The 23,285-nt window shown below is 41.5% G+C and overlaps 1 protein-coding gene across 4 annotated transcripts in view; it reads right to left on the bottom strand.

The window, feature by feature from the left end:
- Nucleotides 1–1,471: 1,471 nt before the first annotated feature.
- The window catches only part of RGS17 (regulator of G protein signaling 17), a 66,090-nt gene continuing 44,276 nt past the window's right edge, over nucleotides 1,472–23,285 (bottom strand). For 3 of the 4 annotated variants that reach the window (XM_063125688.1, XM_063125689.1, XM_063125690.1), the window contains exons 3-5: nucleotides 6,414–6,503; nucleotides 3,005–3,239; nucleotides 1,472–1,959 (exon numbers count right to left, since the gene is read on the bottom strand). In XM_063125688.1, the coding sequence (XP_062981758.1) occupies nucleotides 1,771–1,959; nucleotides 3,005–3,239; nucleotides 6,414–6,503 (514 nt within the window). In that variant the 3' untranslated portion in view covers nucleotides 1,472–1,770. The remainder of the gene's footprint in view (nucleotides 1,960–3,004; nucleotides 3,240–6,413; nucleotides 6,504–23,285) is intronic. The other variant, XM_063125687.1, reaches the window with a different exon arrangement.

Below are 23,285 nucleotides of genomic sequence, written 5' to 3'. Positions count from 1 at the left end.
ACATACACCTATTAGCATTATTCATGAGCCAATATGTTTTGAGTTTAACATCAACTAAATCTCTGAAACTTCTTTTTCAGCCCACAATGAATCCTTCAAACTTAGGAGGCACAGAAGATATTAGTCTTCTTTAGCCTTTCCTTTAAAAAAAAATCAAATTTATTTTGTCTTGTGGAAAATACACAAGCATTCCCTTTCACTATACAATTTTTAAGAAAAATTAACTTACAGACAAATGCTAGTCCTCAATGCAGACTGAAATGCTACATGTATGCATTTTTTAAATTAAACATTTTAATTAAAAAGTTAAATTCTCCACCTTGGTTATGTGTATGTATGGATTTTCTTTTCCTTTTTGTTTTGATGAATTACATAACATTACACAACAGTATTAGATAACTGGATAGCCAGTCTTTAATAAATCTGTTACAGTATCTGACATCTGAAATGTACATTGATTATCTGTTCTCATAACAATTAAAAACAATGTCAGCGCATAGACTGTGCCACCCCACATGGATCCATTCATGTAATTTGTGCTTAGTTGTTTGTTTGTTTGTTTTGACATTTCAAACTCTTTAACGAAAATGCCACAATTTTGGCAGTCAACAACCAGAGGAGTCCCCTGCTTTGAATTTTAAATAAATGATGATAAATAACACACACTCACTCTCTTTCTTATACAGAAAGGTTGTCTGTCTTACATAGTCATGGATTTTTCTCCATAGAGCACTTGGAATATTGTTGCTACACCTTTGGGTGAATTTCCGCCAGTGTTAGCGTATTTTGAAGAAAAAAAAGCATGTTACTTTCCGTCTCGCTCCAATGATTTCTGTGTGTACCATAAGACCATATTGCACAAAATGTTCTTAAATATAGATATAATTTATGTTGCTGGATTAAATATTGCAACAACTAAGTGGTAAGTGAAGCAGTTTTGCTTTGCACATGCAGTGTGAAGGTACACAAGGAAATTCTTCATAAAACGACAAGTACGCCATTGCAATCTCAACTGCAGTTCTGTGAAACAAATGTGATTTGGCAAATCTTCTTTCCCCCCCTTCCAAACTCAAGCATGAACGACCTTGGTAAAATGTAGACAAAGACCATTTTGTGTATTTGTTTTCTTCACAGTAGCCTGAGTAGAGCTAAACTGTAGTTCTCCAGGAACTCAGTTCTAGATGTTATTAAACTACTAAGGTGAAGACAGATGTAATATAAAAAGAGAGTTCACAGCGCACCCCTCAGCAATGGGGTGAGCCTGGCTTCCTCTCAGTCTCATAACTGAAATGACAGCCATGCATACCAGCAAACTGTACACCACTGCAGCGGTCAGTATTGCCTCTCTCCCTTACTCCACTGCTTCAGGTTGGCTGTCCGCCATTTTTTATTTTAAAATAGTGTGCTGCATGAACATTCATGCACTTCTCTGTTCATTCATCACCTCATTCATTTAAAACGGAAACTTTTCTTAAAGTGCAATATTGCTCTAGCTATTTTGGGAGAGGTTCCTTGTTGACATCATGGGGCAGGGAGGCGGGCTCAGCAAATCAGCACCGTGCGCAGCCGGCTCCCACTTCAAAAGGGCAGAACTGTTTTTTCCAGAGCTCGACCCTGGAGAGGAAAGGTACGACTTGGACTGAATGCAGTGAGGGTGCTTCTCGAACAGACCCCCTTGCTCTAAAAATGTTACGTCTGTCTTCATCCTAATAGTCCTTCCCCCACCCATCCCCCAAAAGCTAAAGCAAGGTTTCAAACCCCCAAATAGACCTAAGTTTCAGAAGTAGAGCCTGTAGTGCTTTCAATAAGAGACTTATAAATTTGAGAGTTCAAAAACCTAGGGAAAGAGTCTCTGTGCATTAAGGTGTAGATCTGAAGTTGAGCGTCTTCGTACATGTGAGGATTGGGATCCAACAAATTTCTGTTGATTACTTCTCGCACCCGTGAGTCTAAACTAACCTAAAGAGAAGAGGAAGAGATGTTGATTAAACCCTTACCTGAGAAAGGTATATGAATCTATTTATATTACTTAAAGACTGCTGTCTTATGCACACTTACTTGGGAGTAAGTATCACTGCACTCAGTGGGACCTTGCCTATAAAGAAGGATATAAACCTATTGACATTTTAAATGGGTCATACAATAAATATGAAACCTCCTGTGCTTCTTTCAAATCAATGCAACTCAAAATTAACAATACAAATTTATTTAATTTGCCTGAAATATTGAGGTTTTTGCCTGTGTGGAAGCACAGCTATAGCAATTTCAGATTTTCATTTATTTGTTAGATACACTTCTTCTCAGCTAAGATTGGTTCCCCAAATGGCTTACAGCTGAAGTCCATCCTAAAATTCCACTTTACGGGTGTTGGAGTGGATGTTAAAATTAGATGTTTTAGTTTTATGCTTTCTTCCCCATTGAGGTATGCTCAGATGGGCTCTTGGCTGTGCTTCAATTAATTAATATATTTATGAATCACACCCAGGGCAATATCCACTAAAAAAAAACACCCATTCACATCAAACAATGAACTTCGGTAAACCTCTTCTTTAAGCGTGTTAAAACATTTACTGTAGAAGAGCTATGCAGCCACACACAACTTTTAAGCCTGACTCCTTGTCCAGGAGCAAGGCCAGGGCCAGCAATTAGTTTAGCTGGATGGTGGACTTGACAAGGATGTGGAGGGCTGAAGCCCCACACCTTTCTGTAGTCTGCTGCCACGGCTGACATCATAGATCTTGCTTATTCATATCTTATTTTCCTAGTGGGGATAGCAGCTGGGAAGCTGCAAAGCATCATGGGCCTTTTTTTACCTAACTCTCAGAAGCGTTGCCACTGAAAACTGGTGGCAAACAGCCATTGTTGTTGCTGATACTGAATTTTGTAATGTGTCGGCAAACGTGGTCCTTGGGGGATAAGGGGTAGAAAGTGGCCTCTGGACCCCTCGAAATGAGCCACCTCTGCTATATGGCTGTTAATGCCAATTTAAAATTTAGAGCGTTACCTCTTTTGGTGAAAGTATAGAAATGTAGTCTTCATATATAAGCCTTGCTTTTTCTTCAATAGTTTCCTTACTCTGTTCGTTCTTCAGGTCTTCACACGCTAGCCAGAAAAGCAGGTTCTCTTCACTATACTCTGTTCGAAGAAACTCTCTGAAAATATTCCTACCAGCTGGTGTTTTCATCATCTTGTCAAAATTTTGAGCCCAAGACAGAATTTCATCTGCAGTAGGATTTTGGCTGCAAAATAAACCAACAAGAACAATAAAAGGTGATGATTTCACATATTTTCATGTTGGTTGGTTCCGATTTTGGCTCCTCGTACTTAGCAGCCCTTATCCAGAGAAAATTAGCTTTATACTTAATGCAACCCTATGCATGTCTACTCAGAAGTAAGCCTTTCTGAGTTCAATGGGACTTATTTCCAGGTAAGTATATACTGGATTGCAGCCTGAGTCCTATTAATACTCATAGGGCTTAAGTTAGAGTATCATCAGATGAGTGGTTTATAGCACACTCGTTACTGGCCACTCATGGATGTTCGGGGGACCTTTTGACTATACCATCTGCCTCCCATGCGCTCCTGCTCCTTCTGCTTTTTTCCTGTCAAAAAATAAGACCTGGAAAATCCTTCTTTTTTTCTTTTTTCCTTTTTACTGTAATGAAATGTGCCTCCATTTCCTGCTGTATGCAGGAGAAGTAGCATGATAAAAACGCCCACTGAATGGGCCATGTGGTGGTTGCTTGCTTCCTCTTTTTTCCCTGTGTAAAGAAAGAGGAAGCTGTTTGTCCCTATTGTGGGACAGAAGCAGGAGGTAAGGCAACGGTAGGGAAATGCAATTTTCTTCCTGTCTGATGAGGCTCTTCGTCAATCTAACTTGTTCCAATGGGACTCTAGAATGACTCTGGATTGTGGCCACTATTTATGGTCCAAAAATCTTTTTTGTATAATTCCCAGGCTTTGTTTAGAATCAAGTGAATGTCACAATTCTTTCTCCCCCTGCACCTCACTAAATGTTTCTCACCATCATACCAGTGTTCGAAAAATCATGGTAGAAAGTGCCAAAGCCACCCCCAAAAGAAAGCAAATAAAAAGTATCTCACGTGCATTCTGTTGTTTAAACATGATCAATTCTAAGCCCGTTCGGTGATTACTAAAGAACTGATGATATTGGAAGTTTACCGGGGTGTGTGTGTTAATTAAGAGAGAATTCAAACAACCACAAGAGGACCATTAGCAGTGATTTGCAATGCTGAGTTATATGTCATTCAGTTGTGAATATGGATCCTGGGTTTGATATGTATTCTGCTTCTACCTCAAGTACTAAAACCAATAATTGCAATTTGTTAGAATGTGCTAGTTCAGCAGCCCAACACAGGGGGAAACATTATGGTCATGTAAATCAACCGGAGTAAAATAATTGCAGCACACAAATGAGCTGGAAGCAACTACATGATATGTCTCCAACTTGATTCTCATTATTGAACATGGTGCCCATCTCTTCCCTAGGGCAAGGCAGTGGCAATCTCTATAGGCAGAGAAAGTTTCATTTAGATTTAACAGAAATGGTAATGGTTAATTTAGTGCCCTCATCTTCTATGGAACTTGTATTTATTAGTCAACAAAATACATGTACACAAACTTGCTATGGTGCGGAATGTAATTTCTGGTTCTGTATGTTACTGCAGGTTCTGCAGAGATGAGGTGATTCACGTCTGATGACAGATTCTTGTTCAAGATTGGCATAGATGAAATCTTATGTGGCTGCTTGCATTTGCTGATATTTGGCTTCATGTATTGCTTTTTAATTCTTCTCAGCAAGGGCATGTGGCGGAAGAAGTTGCATGGCGGCCAAACAACATACTAATGTGTCCCAGGAAAATACTCATTAGAAGATCTTGACGTTCACATATTTCTCTTCTATATTAGCGCCAGAGTTGTTGCCAAGGTTCTCTTTGTTTAGTGCAACTGACCTGAATGATACTCAATTAGCATGAGGCCGGTGGAGAAATCCTAGATACTAATAGAAAACAGGGGAGAGGCCTGTGCAGGGAACCACTCATTTCCAGTTTAAGAAGAATACCTACAGCTTTAGCTATGCTTTAAATACTAGGTTAAAAGGTGCCACTCTATGATAGACAAATGAAACATGCAAGATGTTTGTTTGCACACACATAGAAGGGGACGTGAGACTGTGCCCCACATGCATTCCGCAGAATGTTTAAAGGAGTCTATGTGTGTACAAACTGTAAGCCCATAAACTTTGTCTGTGCGATTGTGGAAAAGCCTACACATGTATGGTTTGTGTGCACTTTGCAGACTGTACAAATCAGAAACATCAGAGTAAACATCTCAGTTATTTGGTAGTCACTGCCCATGAATTCAAGGTTGGAAAGGCAAAACTTGGCAGCACAAAACACTATGTCCAGTTTTTTCTCTCCTGAGTGCCACCATCTTTGTTTTTCGCATAGTTTACATTTTAATGTACTGTCTACGTGAACCAGTGCTTCAAGTTATGAAGGCAAGCAGTCAAACAACTGGGAGATAAAGACCAGAGACCAATAGGTAGGGGAAATCACAACCGCAAAATTTGGTGATAGCCATCAACTTAGGCCTTAGCTAGACCTATCTGATAGTCTGCGACAGAAGAGGGAAGATCTCACGTCTTCTGAGAGAATACCTTGCTTACATCCATCCCTCTTCAACAAGTACATCCCTTTTAGGGTGACCATATGAAAAGGAGGACAGGGCTCCTGTATCTTTAACAGTTGCATAGAAAAGGGAATTTCAGCAGGTGTCATTTGTATGCATGTCGCACCTGGTGAAATTTCTTCTTCATCACAACAGTTAAAGCTGCAGGAGCTATACTGCACCTATACTGTGACCAGATTTAAAAGAGGGCAGGGCACCTGCAGCTTTAACTGGTGCGATGAAGAGGAAATTTCATCAGGTTCCCCATATATACAAATGACACCTGCTGAAATGCCCTTTTCAATACAACTGTTAAAGATACAGGAGCCCTGTCCTCCTTTTCATATGGGCACCCTACCTTTATAGACATTGGTCTGACCTGAAGATAGGCTGGAAACAAACATTTCATGGAGAGACTTTTATTCCTGCCAATCATTGTTTGTGTGTGACCCTGTTCAGGCAACACGCTAAGCCATGGTGGTTAAGCATTTTGAGCTAAACTTTATGGCTTAGCATGTTATGTGAACCATGACTTAGTGTGTTGTGTGAACCTTTCCTAAAGATGGTGGCTACATACACGCTCACTAACCGTTTGTTGCAAAAAGGTTAGTGGCCTAACCATGGCTTAACGTGTTGTCTGATCAGGCTCTATGAATACTTTATAACAGATTAGGTATTTGGCACTATATAAGGTAACTGGAGGAGATAAATGGCAAACTTACCACTCTTCTATGACTTGGATGTTCTCCATTTTGGTTGTATGTGTCGACCTTCCTGTATTGTCCCCTCTATCTTCATTCCTAACAGTGAGGCTGCAATGTAGTACAACACTTTATTTTGTCTAGAGAAAATTAATTTAAAATAATGAATGTATAATATTTAAAAACAACAATGAGGTTTAAAGTAAACCTGCACACTTAAGGTTGATATTATTATTTTTCATAGTAAATGCAGGCCAATGTTTAAATACCCATAGTAAGAGATTTCCCTTGACCGTGGAGGCTCCACCCATTTTCTCTACTGAAGTTAAGAAATACAGAATACATATTTTAATATAAATATCAGCATTGTAATTTTTATAATTTGAATTTGCTGTCTAAATGTGCATAGAATTGTGCCCTTATTCACATATGACCTGGGGGCTGTAATCGTATCAGCAGCACTAACGCCTACTGTTTTTGTGTCTTCAATTAAATGTCCCTAAATCGTATGGTTCCTGTTCCTCCCTTCTGCTACCAGTTGGGTGTAGTTGTTGATCTAACACCCCATGTAGATAAAGAGAAATAAGTTTGGACAATCATTATCAAACCTGACCTACAACTTAACCTCATTTCCCCCCTCATGGTAATGGACTAGGCCCTAATGGACCTCCTCATGGACTCAAGTGAGGAGTCCTCTTTTTCCTATTCATGCCGCTCCTGTGGCCATTAAGTTGTTCAAGAATGAAGAATGCTAGACCAAAAGACAGCATGTTGTCTCAGAGCCCAACCCTTTGCAAGGTAATTGGCACACATTTATATACAGTTTGAAGTTCAACACACTGACTTGGTTCAGATGACAACCCAACATGGGTGAATTAACCTCAGGGTGCCAGGGCACATCCCATCCACCATTATGAATATGCAAGCCCCGTGGCTTGTTGTTTCACTTGAAGTGTTTTGGAACCCCAAAGGTGACCACCGTGGTGGTCACCTTTGGGGTTCCAAATTGTTCATATTTTCACCACCACTGCCTTCCTTATCATAGTTTCACTTGAAGCAAGCAGCAGGGGATATTTGAAGGTTAACCCACAGAAAGTTTGGGGCAGCCGGCATGCTGTACAGCTACTTGTGGGTAAATTAACCCACAATGGGCTGTCATGTCATGCAAACTGGGCCTGTGTGTTTCCAATTCACTTCTGGGGAAAAGGACTTGGGTAGCAGCATCTTGCTTCGCTTCTACTGTCATTCATCCTTCTCTACAAAGCTCCTTGGCCCAGGGGGTATCTATACAACGTTGCTTTGTCTACCGATTCCCCCCAAACACTGCAGCATCGCTGCTGTGAAGCAGCATTGATAGGGTTACACGGCACGTGTGAGTGCAGGCTATCCAGACAGGAAAAATCGCAGTGCTGTTGTCAGACAGCAGTAATGGGCATCAAATATCCGAAAACCATGAAAACCCTTTTTGTTGTTTATTTTCTGGCAACTCTGAAACATTGTAGCTTTGAAACCCTGTAGCTGCACATCTGTGCTGCTACAGTTCATTGAATATATGCATTATGCATCATAACTGTCCTTACTTTTGTTCCCTAAACTTTAATATTGCCACGGAGGCCAGGCTTGTCGAGCCTGGCCCCTGGCCTCTATTCCCATGTCTACCCTGCACTGGGATCTGCCCCTAACTGTGCCCACTCTCTTAAACTGAACTGACAGAGGTACAAACAACCAGGTGACATCGGAACAATGTAAAAGTCATGGTAAAATGACACATTGAAAAAGCGCAGCTTCACGGGGAATAGCACAATGTGTCTGCGACTTCGTGGCTGCATCTGATAAACAACGGGGCATGACTTCACAGCCACAGTGGGATATATAGTAGGGCCGTGCACTGCACCTTGGATCTGAACCCCGAATCTGAAGTGGATCAGGGTGATCCACTCGGATCACTGATTCGAGGTGGTTTGGGTGAATGCCGAGGCTGCCCGAAGCCAACTGGCTCTGAAGCTTCGGGCCACCTCAATGCTTTGGAGCCCCCCCCCCCCCAGTCTCCTTACCTGCTGCCTCTGTCGTCGCTGCCATCTTGGTTATGGCGGCTTCCAGTGCCGCTGCTGGAAATGAAAGGGAGTAGTCCGTGCAATTTTAAGATATCGCATGGCCTCTGCTGTACCTCTATGGCCACTGTAATTTGTGGCCATAGAGGTAGTAAACAGTTTAGTACCTCTATGGTTGTGCAATATTTTAAAAGCATGTGGCCTACTTCTGGTCATTTCCACTGGTGGTGGAGGCAGAAGGTAAGGAGACTGGTGGGGTGGAGCCTTTTTTGGGTGCCAGCTGTGCAGTGCGGTTGCTCAGCCGGCACCCAGAAAAGTCAGAGTTGCCTCATAGGGCCTGAATCTCACCTCAGCTTAAGCACCGAGGTGGGTCGGGCAACCCCGAGGCGGATTGGGGCTGCTTCAGGGGCTCTGGATCAGCCTCCAAGGTGGATCGGGGTGTGGCTGCACAGCCCTAATATATAGCGTGTATAGACAAGCCCCAGAGTATCTCTCTTGAGCCAACTGATGTCCATTTTTCTTTAACTTCCACACTGACTGATATCATACCCGCAAAAAGTCAAAGACCTAAATGCAAAGGTCTTTCTGGCAGTAAGTAGAAATAGTGGAACAAATTAACAGAGATGACAGGGATTTTGCGGTACACCAGAATGACATGGGTGGGTCAAGATGTTGTTATTCCGTCTAAAGTTCACCATCTCTGATCTAAATCATGCTCAGTTTTAGGGGACAATCCCGCAAATACTGCTGCTATGCAACCTCAGTTTATTTCAGTGACATTAATGTTCAGTACGTACCTTTAAAGAGTCAGATTATTATTGACAAAGGAAGAGGGAAGGAGAAAATGTACAACAGAATGCCCCACCAACTCTAGGAGCTTGTCATATGATGATTGATGATATTGTTCTGAGAGTTAATCCAAGCTATACATCATCTTAAATGAATAAAATATATGCATCTAGCCTTCAGGGATCCTTTCTTCTTTAATATTAAGGCGTGAGGGTTCCTTAGCTGTGAGTTCAATGTGTAACACAATGATAAATGGGCACTTTGATGAGTAATCTTTTCACACCAATAAAAACATTTGTTTTCTAGCAAAAAAAGAAATCTACTAAGAATTACTAGTTGTTGAGAACAATATGAATTTCTGTGCCCAATGGCTTATTTTTGTAATATATAATGCTAAATGAAGAGCAATAGTTTTATTTTTCCTCTTCCTACTACAGAAAAATTGATTTTGCTTTTAAATAATATTTGCTTACCGAATCCTTATGTTAGTTTCCTATGGCTATTTTTAGGAATGTAATTTTCAACACAACAATGTGTATAAAGTGAATTAATTTATAGTTGCCACTGAAAATGTTTTTGAATTTAGGATAGTTTCTGCTTTGGTGAATCATCTGAGGATTTCTGAGTGAAACTAAAAGAGTTTGAGCAAGACTTGCAAGTGTTTCCATGTTATTTTATTTAAAGTAAAAGTCGGTGGTAATTTCTGGAGGTCCTTACAACCTGCCGAATTTAGTTCAATCTGGACATCAACATTCTGCCTGCCCTTACTCTAGTACAGCCTTCCCCAACCTGGTGCCCATCAGATGTGTTGGGTTGCAACTCTCAACATGAGGAGATGCTCTAAAAAAGAGAGAAGTAGGTTGCCATAAGTTGTTCATCATCAGTTCCCCACAACCCCACAATCACCTCCGCATATCCTATTCTCCATCCTGTCCTCATGGTTTATATCTGCTTTGGGAGAATGAGAATTTCACTGGCACTTTCTGCTCCTTAGGGAGGATGTGGCGTTCTAGGCCTGTGAGCCTTAACTCCCAATTTCCCTGCTTTTTGGTGCTTGGTTGAAAGCTCTAGAGCCTTAACGGTGTTTTGTAAACCGTAGTTTTTTTGTTTAATGAATATATAATAAATATATAAAATAAATGAGTTGATTGCCTGTTCGAGGGGAAACAGATAGCAGTGATAACGTGCTTAGTATCATGATTGCATTCTCATGCAAGCTGTATGTGAGATACGAGAATCCATCCTGCATCAGAGCAGCCATTGCCTCAGTATTGTAGACATGTTGCATGTATATACACTAGGCCAAATTTTGATGGCTGTTAACCATTCAAATAACCATCACTGGGCTAATACCTTCATTTTTAATCTATCATGTGATTAGTACCCTGGAAGCTTATTTACACAGTACCATTCCAGTGACAAAAACTGAAGCACTCTTTAGGCCACCTGAAACATGGCATGCCCCCCAAAATTCACCACCCTGAGGCAGAGGCAGGCCTGCCACTGCATCCCCCACCTCTGTTGCTTGCTCAACAGCCACTCAAGCTTCAGTATATTTAGAAAAATCTCATGAGACTTCAACAAGCCTGTGGCGAAATCTGATTAGACTTGGCAAAATATCTCAAGACTTCACTAGGGCCTTAGCTAGACTTAAGGTTTATCCCATGATAGTCCCGGGGTTGTCCCTGCCTGCTCCCGGGATATCCTGTGTGTCATTTACATGAACAGGGATGACCCCGGGACAATCCCGGGATAAACCTTAGGTCTAGCTAAGACTTAAGTGTATCACAAGACTTGGCTGGGTGAGTCTTGAGGCAGGCCTATAGAAAGACTCTCCCCATGTGGCCGAGCTTTGACTTCAAAATGGCTGCTGCCCAGTCTGCAGCTCCAGCTGTCTGCCTAGCCAGATGCTGGCAGCCATGGAGTTCCTGGAAACAACACCTGTGCTAGTTCCAGTATCTGCTACCTTGCTTGTTGTGCCTTGCCCTGTGATGGATGTTCTGTGCTACTGACCCTTGGACTGTTTCTTGACCCTGCTTCTGTAACACGTAATGTACCTGACTGATTTCCTGTGTTTGGCCTTCTGCTTGTTAACTTGACCACTCCTGCTGTTGCCTGATTCTCACTGTCTGACTTCCGCTTGGATTTTTGAACACTTCTTAGCCTCACTGGATTGAAACCTGTCTGCTTAACCATCTGCTTGCTAAACTGACTGCTCTATTGCCTGGCTCCCTGTACGTGCCTGCAAAGAGCCAAGACTCAGTCTAGAGCAGGACAGATCAGGCAGCATGGCACGGACTCAGACATGCAGGGGGAGGTGGTCATTCTGCTGCCCCTCAAATCCAGTGCTGGTGGCTCAGGTTTGACGTCAAAATAATGGCGGCCATTGAAGCCTGTGTAAATGGCTGCTGTTCTGACTAAGAGCAAGCTGGATCATTTCAGCTGGAACCTTGAATGAGCCAGTGGGGTCATAAAGCACACTGCAGGCAAGGCACTGCGGCATCATACTGGGAATACACATCTGGAAATAGAAATTGCTCATTATGAGAGAAACAAAAATGAGGAGGGAGAGGTACAAGTGGAATCCTATGACAGGGAAAAGTGAATGCAAAAAGCAAGGGGTGGAGGGTGAGGCGGGAAATGAGAGGGAACAAGGAGACATTCATGTATACCCTGTTAAAGCACCCTTGAGCACTCAGTGGAGCCTCTATATGGATGAGTATTTATGTTCCGTCAGATTTCTAAAGAAAGTAAAGGCTGTTTTTTATCTTCTTTGCCTTCTGTCTTAAGGAAGGATGCTGTATCACCTTGGCTTTAAGCAAGGAGACCGTCTTGAAAGACATGCTTAATTCTACGGGGTCCAGAGATAGTGCTTGAGTTCTGTTTAAACATTCCAGACAGTGATTCCTAGCCTAACTGACACTTTAAGCTGATTTGGAATGATACATTGCTGGAAGATAAACCCTTTTCAAGTAGGAAATCATGCTGTGAGCTAATAAATCAGCTGGAAGTTACATCTTTCATCTTCCACTCTAGGAGGTGGATGAGAATTTTTGATAATTTAGTTATCAAAAGTTTGAGTTGTGCTCAATCACTTAATAAGGTCAGAAGAACTGCTAGATAGGCCCTCTAGAAATTCAAGACAAGTGTTTATTTTGATCCTTGAATTGAGTCCCAGGCTTCTCTGCCCCCAAATTATTAGTGTGCTTTTTTTTTTTTTAAAAAAAAAATCATAATTATACAGCCTCATTAGGGTGGAAGGTAATTTTGAGAATTAAAACAAAAACAAAAAAACTCAACTAGCGAGTAAAGAAGCCCACTCTGCCTCCAGATGTTGTTGGAGTGCAACTCCTATCAGCCTGTTCACCATAGCCAATAGTGAGGGATGATGGGATTTGCAGTACAACAATATCTGGAAGACTACATGTTCCCCACCCATACTTTAATCAAATGTGATCTGTAAAAATCAGCAGACGTTATTCACTGCATACACTTCTATCATTCAATTTATATTAGGGTGACCATATGAAAAGGAGGACAGGGGCTCCTATGTTTTTAACAGTTGTATAGAAAAGGGAATTTCAGCAGGTGTCATTTGTATGCATGCAGCACCTGGTGAAATTCCCTCTTATCACAACAGTTAAGGCTGCAGGAGCCCTGCCCTCTTTTGTATCTGCTCACTATAGTAAAGCTCCTGCAACTTTAATTGACTAGGCTCGGGCCTGCTTAGCTTCAGCAAGTTCCCTCTTCATCACGTGAGAAGGATCCCAGAAAAGAGGCAGGCAAGCAAAGCCCCCACCCCCCCGCCCCAGGCCTGTGCTCCAGCTGTCTCCCCCACCCCCCACAGAACTTTCTCCCATCAAGTGCCCTGTGGGATGGATCCTTATGAGTTGTAATTTTAAAAAAATATTGTTTTATAATGGATTTTATTAATGTTTTGTTGTTTTACTTGTAAGCTGCCTTGGTAGCATTTTATCCTGGAAGGTAGGGTATAAATATATATAACAAATAATAATAAATGTGTTTCAGACCATATGTGCTAATTGCTGCAGCTCACACTGCCCGTAAAGGCACAAGTATCGTTGCCGGTGTGGGGATTTCTAATTAAATATTTAACATTTCTTAATGGCTAGTCTTAAAAAGAGCCAGGTCTTTTTGCTCTCTAACCAAGCAGACATTCACACCCTAGCTAAAAACTACAGTATGGAATCCCTACAAGCTACCTTGAAAGATGCCTAAGACATAAGGTCAAAATTCAACTGTCGGACGGAAAAGATGAATATTTTAATTCATTTTCAGTAAATCCAATTCCTCCATTTCAAAAGAGCTCCCTGAAAACAGGTCCCTGAGAACAATCGTATATTTGAGGAGTAAATATTTGATAGGAAGGGTGAGTTGGATCCCATCAATAAGCACACCACACCCAAGCTGCTCATAGTTGTTCAACTGAAAGGAAATCTAAATTGGCTCTAAACATACTAGTCCTGATTCGCCAACATAAACATTGGATCATTCTTTGTATACAACTTTTTTGCAGGACCCCTGATTAGAGGGTGTACAACATGAGAATATAAGAAGAGCCATGCTGGATCACTCCAGCATTCTGTACAGACAGTGGCCAACAAGATGTTGACTAGGGACCCACAAGCAGGACACGGTGCAACAACACCCTCCCACCCTTGATCCTCAGCAATTGGTGTATGTAGGCTTACTGACTCTGATCCTGGAGATAGCACATAGCTATCATGACTAGTTGTCATTGATAGCCTTCACTTCCAGGAATTTGTCCAACCCCCTTTCAAAGCCATCCAAATTGGTGGTAGTCAACTATGTGCCCTGTGAAGAAGTACTTCCTTTTATCTGTCCTGAATCTCCCAGCAATCCTCTTCATAGGATGATCCTGGGTTCTTGTATTATGGGAGAGGGAGAAAATGTCTCCCTGTCCACATTTTCCATACAAAGGTGGTGCTATCCCTGCCTGATGAAGGCAATGTATTAGAGACCGACTGACAGATTATATTGTTTGATCGTTTCTAGGAGAGAGAGAGAGAGAGAGAGAGGGAAAATAGTGTAATCGTTGCATCTGTCCCATGGTTTAACCTCAGTAGTTTGGTTTAACTATGGTTTTTCTGAATCAAAGAAAGTAAAATGAAATTTAGCAACACTTCAAGCAGTGTTATGTAAAGCAACTCCAGAAGTGTCATTTGAACAGAACCTGTAGGTGGAACCAACATGCAAGTTTTAGAGGTCTTTTGTTTTGGTTTTTGTGTGAATGGTATGTTCATGGCCATCAGCAAGCTAACCAGAGTTCTACTGCCTTGTAAAAAACAAAAACAAAAGTGAGGTCAAAGATATTAGGGGCGTGATTTCTGTTATCGTCCGAGTGTGTGAATTCCTTTGGATTTGAGCACTTACTATACTGGTTGTCCACTGAACAGGTATAAATAGATTCACAAACTTTACTCTTGCAACTCTGCCACTGCCTCCTGTTCCTTCACTTGACTTAAAAGTTGTGTAATTGTTCATGTCTTGAGGTGAATTGATCTAACTTCAGATATGACCTCCAGGTTTCAACCTCTCTCACGGCGAAGCGAGTCTTTCCTTGTAAATCACTTGGGAAAGAAGGGAAAGGGAATAATATCCTGGGGTCCAGTTTAACAAGTAAAAAGCACATTGGGGGTTCCTTTCCTTCCCCTTGTCCCATGTCAAGCAGTTTTGCAGAGGAGTAGCTTGACTGGAGTTTTAACATTTTGGAAGTGTCTCGAGACACACCATAAAATCTCATCTCACATAACAATGAAAATTATGCGAGTTGTTCAAAAGGAGAACTTAATTGTGCTCAGCACTTTGCAGTCTCAGACTGTTTCTACACCTGCCTTTTCCCTTGGGATCATCCCCGTGCATCCAAATGACACACAGGGGATCCCGGGAGCAGGCAGGGACGATCCCTCCATTTTCCTAGGATAATCCTTAGGTGTAGAAAGGGCCTCAGCCTTACTGGAGGCCAAGAGCAGTATCCAATGTTAGTCCTATGTAGAGTAGACCCATTGAAATGAATGAGAATTTAGTTATCAAGACTTAGTTGTTCTATTCATTTCAATAGGTCTACTCTAATTAGAACTAACTTTGGATACTACCCCATGTTGCAGCACTTGAGCTCTCTTGGCCTCCTAACTAGGGCTGTGGCTCTTATGGTCCACATGTTTTTGTGCTCCCTGCTCAGTCATTTCTGTTTATAGAATGGTACATACATGCTCTGTAGCCCTTATTTCATAATGCTCAGTATGCCACCACTAATACCTGAGAACATCTTTTGATGCCATCCAGGTGTACTATATCACTGGGGATTAACAGAGGGACTGAACTCAGCTCACCATGCTTAGCTGCATTCGGCTTCTAACTGGGTGAGAGCTTGCCTTCCTCTTTTTTTTTTAATCTCAGGGCTTTGTTCTCTGTTGTCGGACAGGTTGTTGTTTTAAAATCCTCACACACTCATGTGCTCCTCCCACGGAAAGATGGAAGGCGGCAGGGTTGGAGACTCTGTTAAGGAGTCCCAAAGGCAACAACAGTGCAGATTGCTGTTTCCTGAAAATTTGCTCACTTGTAAATGTAATCAATTAACATCAATAATTAAAAACTAGAGGATTAATCCACTAAAAAAACCCTTCATTTTGCGGACAAGAGGATTGCCAATCTATGTTTAGAGACCAGAAAATGAAACTTTTTATTAGACTTCCCAAACCTCACAAGATAATGGATGAGAAAGGTGTTTAAATATAAATAGCCCAAATGGGAGTTTATAATGAACCTACTTTGCTACTTGCTGAAGAAACAGATGAGGCTACCTACCATAGTCCTGGACAGGTAGCCGTAACAGCAGGCATAAATGAACTCCTGATGGGTTGCCATATATGACTGGTGGGTTGCAGTCAGCTTGATGGGTCACAAGTTATGCAGGCCTGATATTTTGTTTTTAAGTGTGAAAATTAGCATGGTCTGAAGGCAGGCAATAGTTTTTAAGGGAGTTAAAAACCAGCTTAAGAGAAGCATGGCTTCTGAAAAAGTATCAACATGGCTTTCGCAAAGGTAAGTCCTGTCTCACTAATTTTTTAGAGTTCTTTGAGAATGTCAGTAGACATGTAGACGGGAGATGCGGTGGACATTGTTTACTTGGACTTCCAAAAGGCTTTTGATCAAGGGGGGATCTACACTATTGCTTTTAAAGTGCTTTAAAGCACTTTGAAAACGTTTTGAAAACTGTATATGCAGTGTGTCCTGGGCTCCAATAGATGTCAAAACTGTTATAAAGCGCTTTAAAGCTGTAGTGTAGATCCCCCCCAAGTCCCTCACCAAAGACTTAGCAGTCATGGAAAAAGAAGAGAGGTCCTTTTATGGATCAGTAACTGGTTAAAGAACAGAAAGCAGAGAGTAAGAAAAAATGGTAAATTCTCCCAATGGAGGGTAGTACAGTGGGGCCCTACAGGGATCTGTATTGGGACCAATTCTTTTCAACTTGTTCATAAATGATCTGGAATTAGGAGTGAGCAATGAAGTGGGCAAGTTTGCTGATGACACCAAATTATTTAAAGTAGTTAAAACAAAAAGAGATTGCGAGGAGCTCCAAAAGGGTCTCTCCAAGCTGGGAGAATGGGGATCCAAATGGAGGTTCAATGTAAGCAAGTGTAAAATCCTGCATGTTGGGACAACAAATTCCAACTTCAGCTATAACCTGATGGGATCTGAGCTGGCAGTGACCGACCAAAAAAGAGAACTTAGGGTTGTGGAAGACAATCAGATGAAAATGTCCACCCAGTGTGCGGCCACTGTAAAGAAGGCAAACTCCATGTTAGGCATTATTAGAAAAGGAATTGAGAATAAAACTGCCAGTATCATACTGATTTTATATTGCCCTCTTAGCTTTTAACCTTTTTAAATTTATCATATACATTGTATTTTTATAGTTTTAATTGTGCACTGCCCGATGAGCGGCAGCTATTCGGCAGTATAAAAATGTAATAAATAAACAAACAAATACTACCTTTATACAAATCTATGGTGTGACCATACTTAGAATACTGTGTATAGTTTTGGTCACCACACCTAAAAAAACATTGTAGGGCTGGAAAAAGGGCAGAAAAGGGCAACTAAAATGATCAAGGGACTGAAGCATCGCTTCTGTGAGGGAAGGTTACAACAACTTGGAAAAAAGGAGGGTGAGGGGAGACATGGCAGAAGTGTACAGAATTATGCATGATGTGGAGAATGTGGATAGGGAGATATTTTTCTCCCTCTCCCATAATACTAGAACCCATCGTCATCCCATGAAGCTGATTGGTGGGAGATTCTAGACAGATAAAAGGAAGTACTTCTTCACACAGCACATAGCTAAACTCTGGGATTCACTACCATAAGAAGTGGTGATGACCACCAATTTGAATGGCTTTAAAAGGGGGTTGGATAACTTCTGGGATAACTTCTTGGATAACTTCTGGGAGGAGAAAGCTATCAATGGCTACTAGCTCTGATGGCTATGTGCTACCTCCAGCATCCGAGGCAGAATTAATTAATTAATTAATTAATTACATTTCTATACCGCCCAATAGCCGGAGCTCTCTGGGCGGTTCACAAAAATTAAAAACATTCAAAGTATAAAACAACAGTATAAAACCATAATATAAAATACAATATAAAAGCTCAACCAGATAAAAACATACACAAATTGTTGGGGGAAAGGGATGGGAGGGTGCCGTTGCACCCGTGTCCTGCTTGTGGTTTCCTAGTCGACAGCTGGTTGGCCACTGTGTGAACAGAGTGCTGGACTAGATGGACCCTTGGTCTGATCCAGCATGGCTCTTATGTCTTTCCCCCTCTACTTCCTTGTATCAGAAAGATTTTTTAAGTTTTTCTGAAACAATTAAAAACCCTTCAACATCTGTTTAGGAGCAGAACTGGGATGAGGGCATACATTGTGAGCATCAATCCCTCTTTCAAAGTGCTCTCAACTCTGAACCCCCCCCACCTATTTATCTACAATGTAGTGAATAATATAATGTATACAGTACATCTTTATAAATAATGCTACTGCCTTAAATTTAATATTGACAACTACAATTAAAGGAGAAATCCAGCTCCTAAACCTTTTTTTAAAAAAATACCCTTTTAAAAATATGTAGGCCTTTTAAAATGTGTGTAGCTGTCAGACATCTCATACATCCACTGTAAAAATAATGACAAAAGCATAGATCATGTACCTTTTTATAACTCCCATCAGCTGTTAAACCCATACAAGGGAAATATTCCTTTTAATAAAAAGAAATATTTGTGTAACGAGGTCAGAAGGAAGAGTTTTTAGACTATTGCTGCAGTCTGAGGCAAATTACAAAACCAGAAGGTGTTTTTTGGTGTTTTTTTTTTTTTTTTTTTGCCAAAATCGACTCTTGCTGACTCCAAAGACTGTGAACACCTTTGAAGCCGGTGGAATCACCTGGTGACTTGTTGGAATTATGGGCCGAAGATATATCGCTGTGCCTGATTCTGATACAAAACTATTAGCCACTTTGAAAGCCAAGAGCTTACAGCCAATTTTGAAAAACGAAAACCTGACACTCTGCTTAACTCCTGTGCAACGTTTGCATGCAGAACTTTTCTTTTGTTCTCTTCCCCACTGGGAAAAATGGTGGAAATAAACACAGCTTCACTGGAGTCCATTTGGCACACTTTTCTGGTTCCTGTTTTCAAACTAAGAAATTATGACTCTTTGCAACACCTGATTGTGGGGCAGAAAAGGAAAGCTGTTAAACTTTGACTTGTCTCCAAATGGATGATGCAATCTAAAGAGCATGTTCAGGGTGGGGAATGGGGGCCGGCTATCTATAAAAAATGCAGGAAGTGAGGCAATAGAGTCTGCTGCCACCTGGTGGAATTACGGCTTGTTGTTGTTTCACAACTCTAACCTAAGCAATTGGATCCAAAATTTAAGATGCTAGTCTCAAGGAAATAGGGAGACTTGAAGTGCTTCCAGCGCTACCTCTCAGAAGGCATTGGGCAGCGATTATAGTGTTTTTTCTGTGGTAAGAAAAAAGAAGGAAGCAGCAGTGGGGAACCACGGAAGGGTTATAAGTGGAAGATGACATCATCAAAAGTCTGTGAAGGTGGGACGATAAAAGCCTTGTCTGGCGGCATCATGAAGTTCTGTGAATGAGGCAGGTTGAGGATGTGACAAAAGCTTCCTCTGGAAACACCCTTGTTTATCTTCATACGTTAGGAAAGTGTGCTGAGCCCTTTCTGCCAAGGTGAGAGACACAAATCATGCACCTCCTGCTCACCAATGCGAAGTTTAGCAGTCATTGTGGGATCGTGAAGCTGCAGTTGTCATTGCTGAGACGTAATGGATGGCTCTGGCCATCCTTAAAGTGTCATCCCAGCTAGGGACTGATGTAGCTCTTGCTAGAGGGAATGACAGGCAATGGGGCTGCAGAATTAGAAATGGCTGCTCTTGCGCCACTTGAGAAAATGGCTATCATCACTCTCATGCTAAGTGAGGATGGAGGCAGCAGGCAGGTTAGGTGGCAGGTGTGGGTGTTTTATGCGGCAGACTACTCAGCATCTAGACCTGGCCATGCTGGCTGGGGATGATGGGAGTTGGAGGTGGCACCAGGTTTAGGAAGGCTGCTCTGGGCCAAAGAATTCACATGGGAGACAAGTCATCTTATTTTAAGGTTTTGAGGATCCCTCCTTCTGAAAATAGGTTTTCTTTTCTATATGAAGGAGAGCATTCAATCATACCATTCTGCCACTTGCATCCTGAAATGTTACATTCTCTATGATAATTGTACCATGCACATTTATTTTTTGAATGTGTAGATGGCACTTAGTTCCATTTCGAGAGGCTCAGGCTAATCTTTCCTTACTTGAGAAGGTTCGCTATAATAAAATTTAAGAACCTTGATTCAGTGGAGTGATTGACTTTTCCCAGCAGGAAGAAAGTTAATGAGAAGGGAGATTTATCTTTTTATGAAATGACATTTTTGCTTAGTCCTTAACTTCCGTTGCCAAGTCTACTCTGCCAGCTAAGAGGTCTTGCAGTATTAATAATTATTCAAGTGGCTTAAAGACAGAAGCTTCCTTAAACAGCTAACTGCGCTCGTGGCATATCTAATGCTTCTACTGATGTCATAAATTTAGTATCCACTAAACAAAGGTGTGGATATTTAACTATCAGTTGCTGTGTAAACAGAAGACTTGATCCTCTTTCTGATTCAAAGGTTGGCTGGAGTGAAAGAGAAAGCTACACATCACAAGAGATCCAACATGACCCATGCAGCTTTCAGGTTGAATGGTGCTTTAAAAAGGTTTAAGCCCAGTGGTACAAAGGGTACATAAAACTCTGATGAGAATGAAAGCTGAGTAATGGACAGATTAAGTTGAGCATGGAGATCAGATTAACCTTCCCCAACTTGGTTCCCTCCTGACTGGGGCATGCTGGGAGTCCAACACATCTGGAGGGCACCAGGCTTGAGAACGCTGCATTAGATGACTAAATCTAATGAAACCTAAATGCAAAAGAAAGCAGATAAGACAATTAAGGCTGCCGGCCATTTATGGATTAATTTAAACTGCTCTAAGCTGACCTTGTTAGTAGGAGAATTTTGAAATACTACAGAGCTCGGTGGGGATACCCAACAAGATGAGAACTGCTTTCTTTTGTATTTAGGTTTTATTGTTTTAATATTGTGCTAATGTTTGCAAAATCACAGTAAAGTGTGTTTTTCCTCGGCTCCTGATGAAAGATGTATTTCCGAAATGCGTAGAGCAGATCGAAGAAATCATTAAAGATTAAAGAAAAAGATTGTTTCATAGTACCAGAGCTTGGCTCTCACTTTTTCATCGGTTCGGTGGTGCTATTTTCCGTCTCTTGAAACAATTCCCTCCTAGCCTTGGTTCTCCATTAACAAAATGGGTTATAGTCCAAACATCTGGAAGGCCACAGGTTTCATACCCCTGAATCAGAACATCTCAGGCCATTTCCATAGCATGTGGGACAGAGCTTCATAATTGCACCGCTTACCATGGTTTGGATGTACCATAGTAATTTAAGCTGCCTTTAGCAACAGCTTTCCATATTTTGAGTCACATAAGTCTGTGAAGTATCATTCCTTGTCTACTGTGTCCTTAAAAAACATTTAAAAATAATAATAATAAAAAAACACCCTTCAATCTCAAACGTTAGCAATGGAAAAGAAAGTTGTTAGGCTATCCAATCTGTTTCTCCTTACATTCTTTTTCCATACTTTTGTCCAATCTAATTCTAAGAATCATCAGCAATGGCATTTCCACCCCAACGTTATTATTTTTAAAGCAGGCAGCTGGAGCTTCACTGGAGAGGCTTTGCCCAAACCCTCTGAAGAATTTGGTGTAACTAACAATGCCTCGGTGGTGTTGACAAATAGTATTGCAACTTACAAATACACTGGAGAGTTGGAAAGTAATGAATGCTGATCTGTAGACTCTGGAAAATTTACAAGCTAATATATGGGTACTGTGCTACTTTGGAGTCTTGCCAAGGGAAACATAGCTTTAAAGAACATCTGAGAAAAACCGTATGCTTAAAAGTTTCCCAGAGAAGAATTATTAATATAATTAAATTAAGTTTGCTTTAAAGGAGCAGTGAAAAAGTAATCTTTTAAAGTCATAGACATGGGTAACACACAACCGGGGCAGCATGGTTCTAATTCACCCACACGTTTACTTTTTAAACCTCTTTCATTTCCACATGCAAATGTGTCGAGTAGAAAGGTGGCTTCATAATCACCAGTCTGCCCAGCCCCTACCCAGAAGAGCTTAGGAGCAACTGACAATGGCCGTCAAATGGCACTTGTCTGTGGCAGGGATGTTGAACTCAGGTCTGTGGGCCAAATCTGGCCCACCTGGGCTCCCAATCTGGCCCTCTGGGGTTCCCCAGATGACCCCACACCCTTAGCCCCACTCTCCTTCCCCTGACCACCAATGTTTGGGTAGTTCCCCAGCTTTTGCACAATATTTTTCCAATTCTGAAATGCTGAAATGCCTTTCCTAAGGTGTAGTTACTGACAATAAGAACTTTTGGCTAAAGTATGTGGGTATTTTGGCCTAACCCCTTTTGCCTTGGATCCCACCCACTATTGGCATGTGTCTTCCCACGCACCCCCACCCCCGTGAGCTTATCGGATTGGGCCCTTGGGCTGAAAGATTCAACCCCTCTGGCGTATGGATTGAGTTTGGCCATGAGGTAAAATGGTAATGCAATTGCTTCACCACAAATCCAAGGCCTAGTTCACATGTGGATAGGGATAAGGGCAGTTTCTGCAAATGGCCAGGTGCTCTGCCCTCTCCACTGGCCAGGAATTTGTGGCCAGAGGGCTTCTCCATTGCTGTCTAGAAAACTCACAGAACTGTGGAGGTGTGTGTGTGTGTGTGTGTGTGTGTGTGAGAGAGAGAGAGAGAGAGAGAGAGAGAGAGAACTGCTCCATATAAAATTGTGCAGTTGCAGATATCACCTCACTATCTGCCTTGTGTAAATCTGCACCACCCAAGTTCTAATTCTTGGGGGAATGGCTGATATTCTTTGGCAATGTATCTGTGCAAAGCCCCCCTCCCAAGTGTTAGTTAATAGTGAGATGGGAAAGGAAGTATGTGGGCTGAGAAACCAGAATCACAGCATGGTGAGGTGTTCACATAAGGCAACTGCTGTACCAAGCACTACAATTCTTCTCACATGCCAACAATCTATGTTTTAGTGTACTTCTGGGATCACATGAAGTGGGTGCGTGACAGCCTATGGTGATTTCACTTTGCAGCTATTCCCAAGACCTGTAGATAAAACTACAACTGAAAGGTTTGCCACCCCCACATTTGCCTTTAACTCATTTATTTTGAAAATGCACAAAGAACCAAGCAAGTAATAGGGAAGAGACAAACTAATAGGAAAAAGGGGGAAAGAAGTGAAACCAAACCTCATCCACAGTTGATTCATATACTTATGTAACCAATAAGCTGATTGCTATTTTGATGCACA

The sequence above is a fragment of the Elgaria multicarinata genome, chromosome 4 (genome assembly GCF_023053635.1).
Source record: "Elgaria multicarinata webbii isolate HBS135686 ecotype San Diego chromosome 4, rElgMul1.1.pri, whole genome shotgun sequence".
Classification (NCBI taxonomy): Eukaryota; Metazoa; Chordata; class Lepidosauria; order Squamata; family Anguidae; genus Elgaria; species Elgaria multicarinata.
This window is presented reverse-complemented; position numbering and strand designations above follow the sequence as displayed.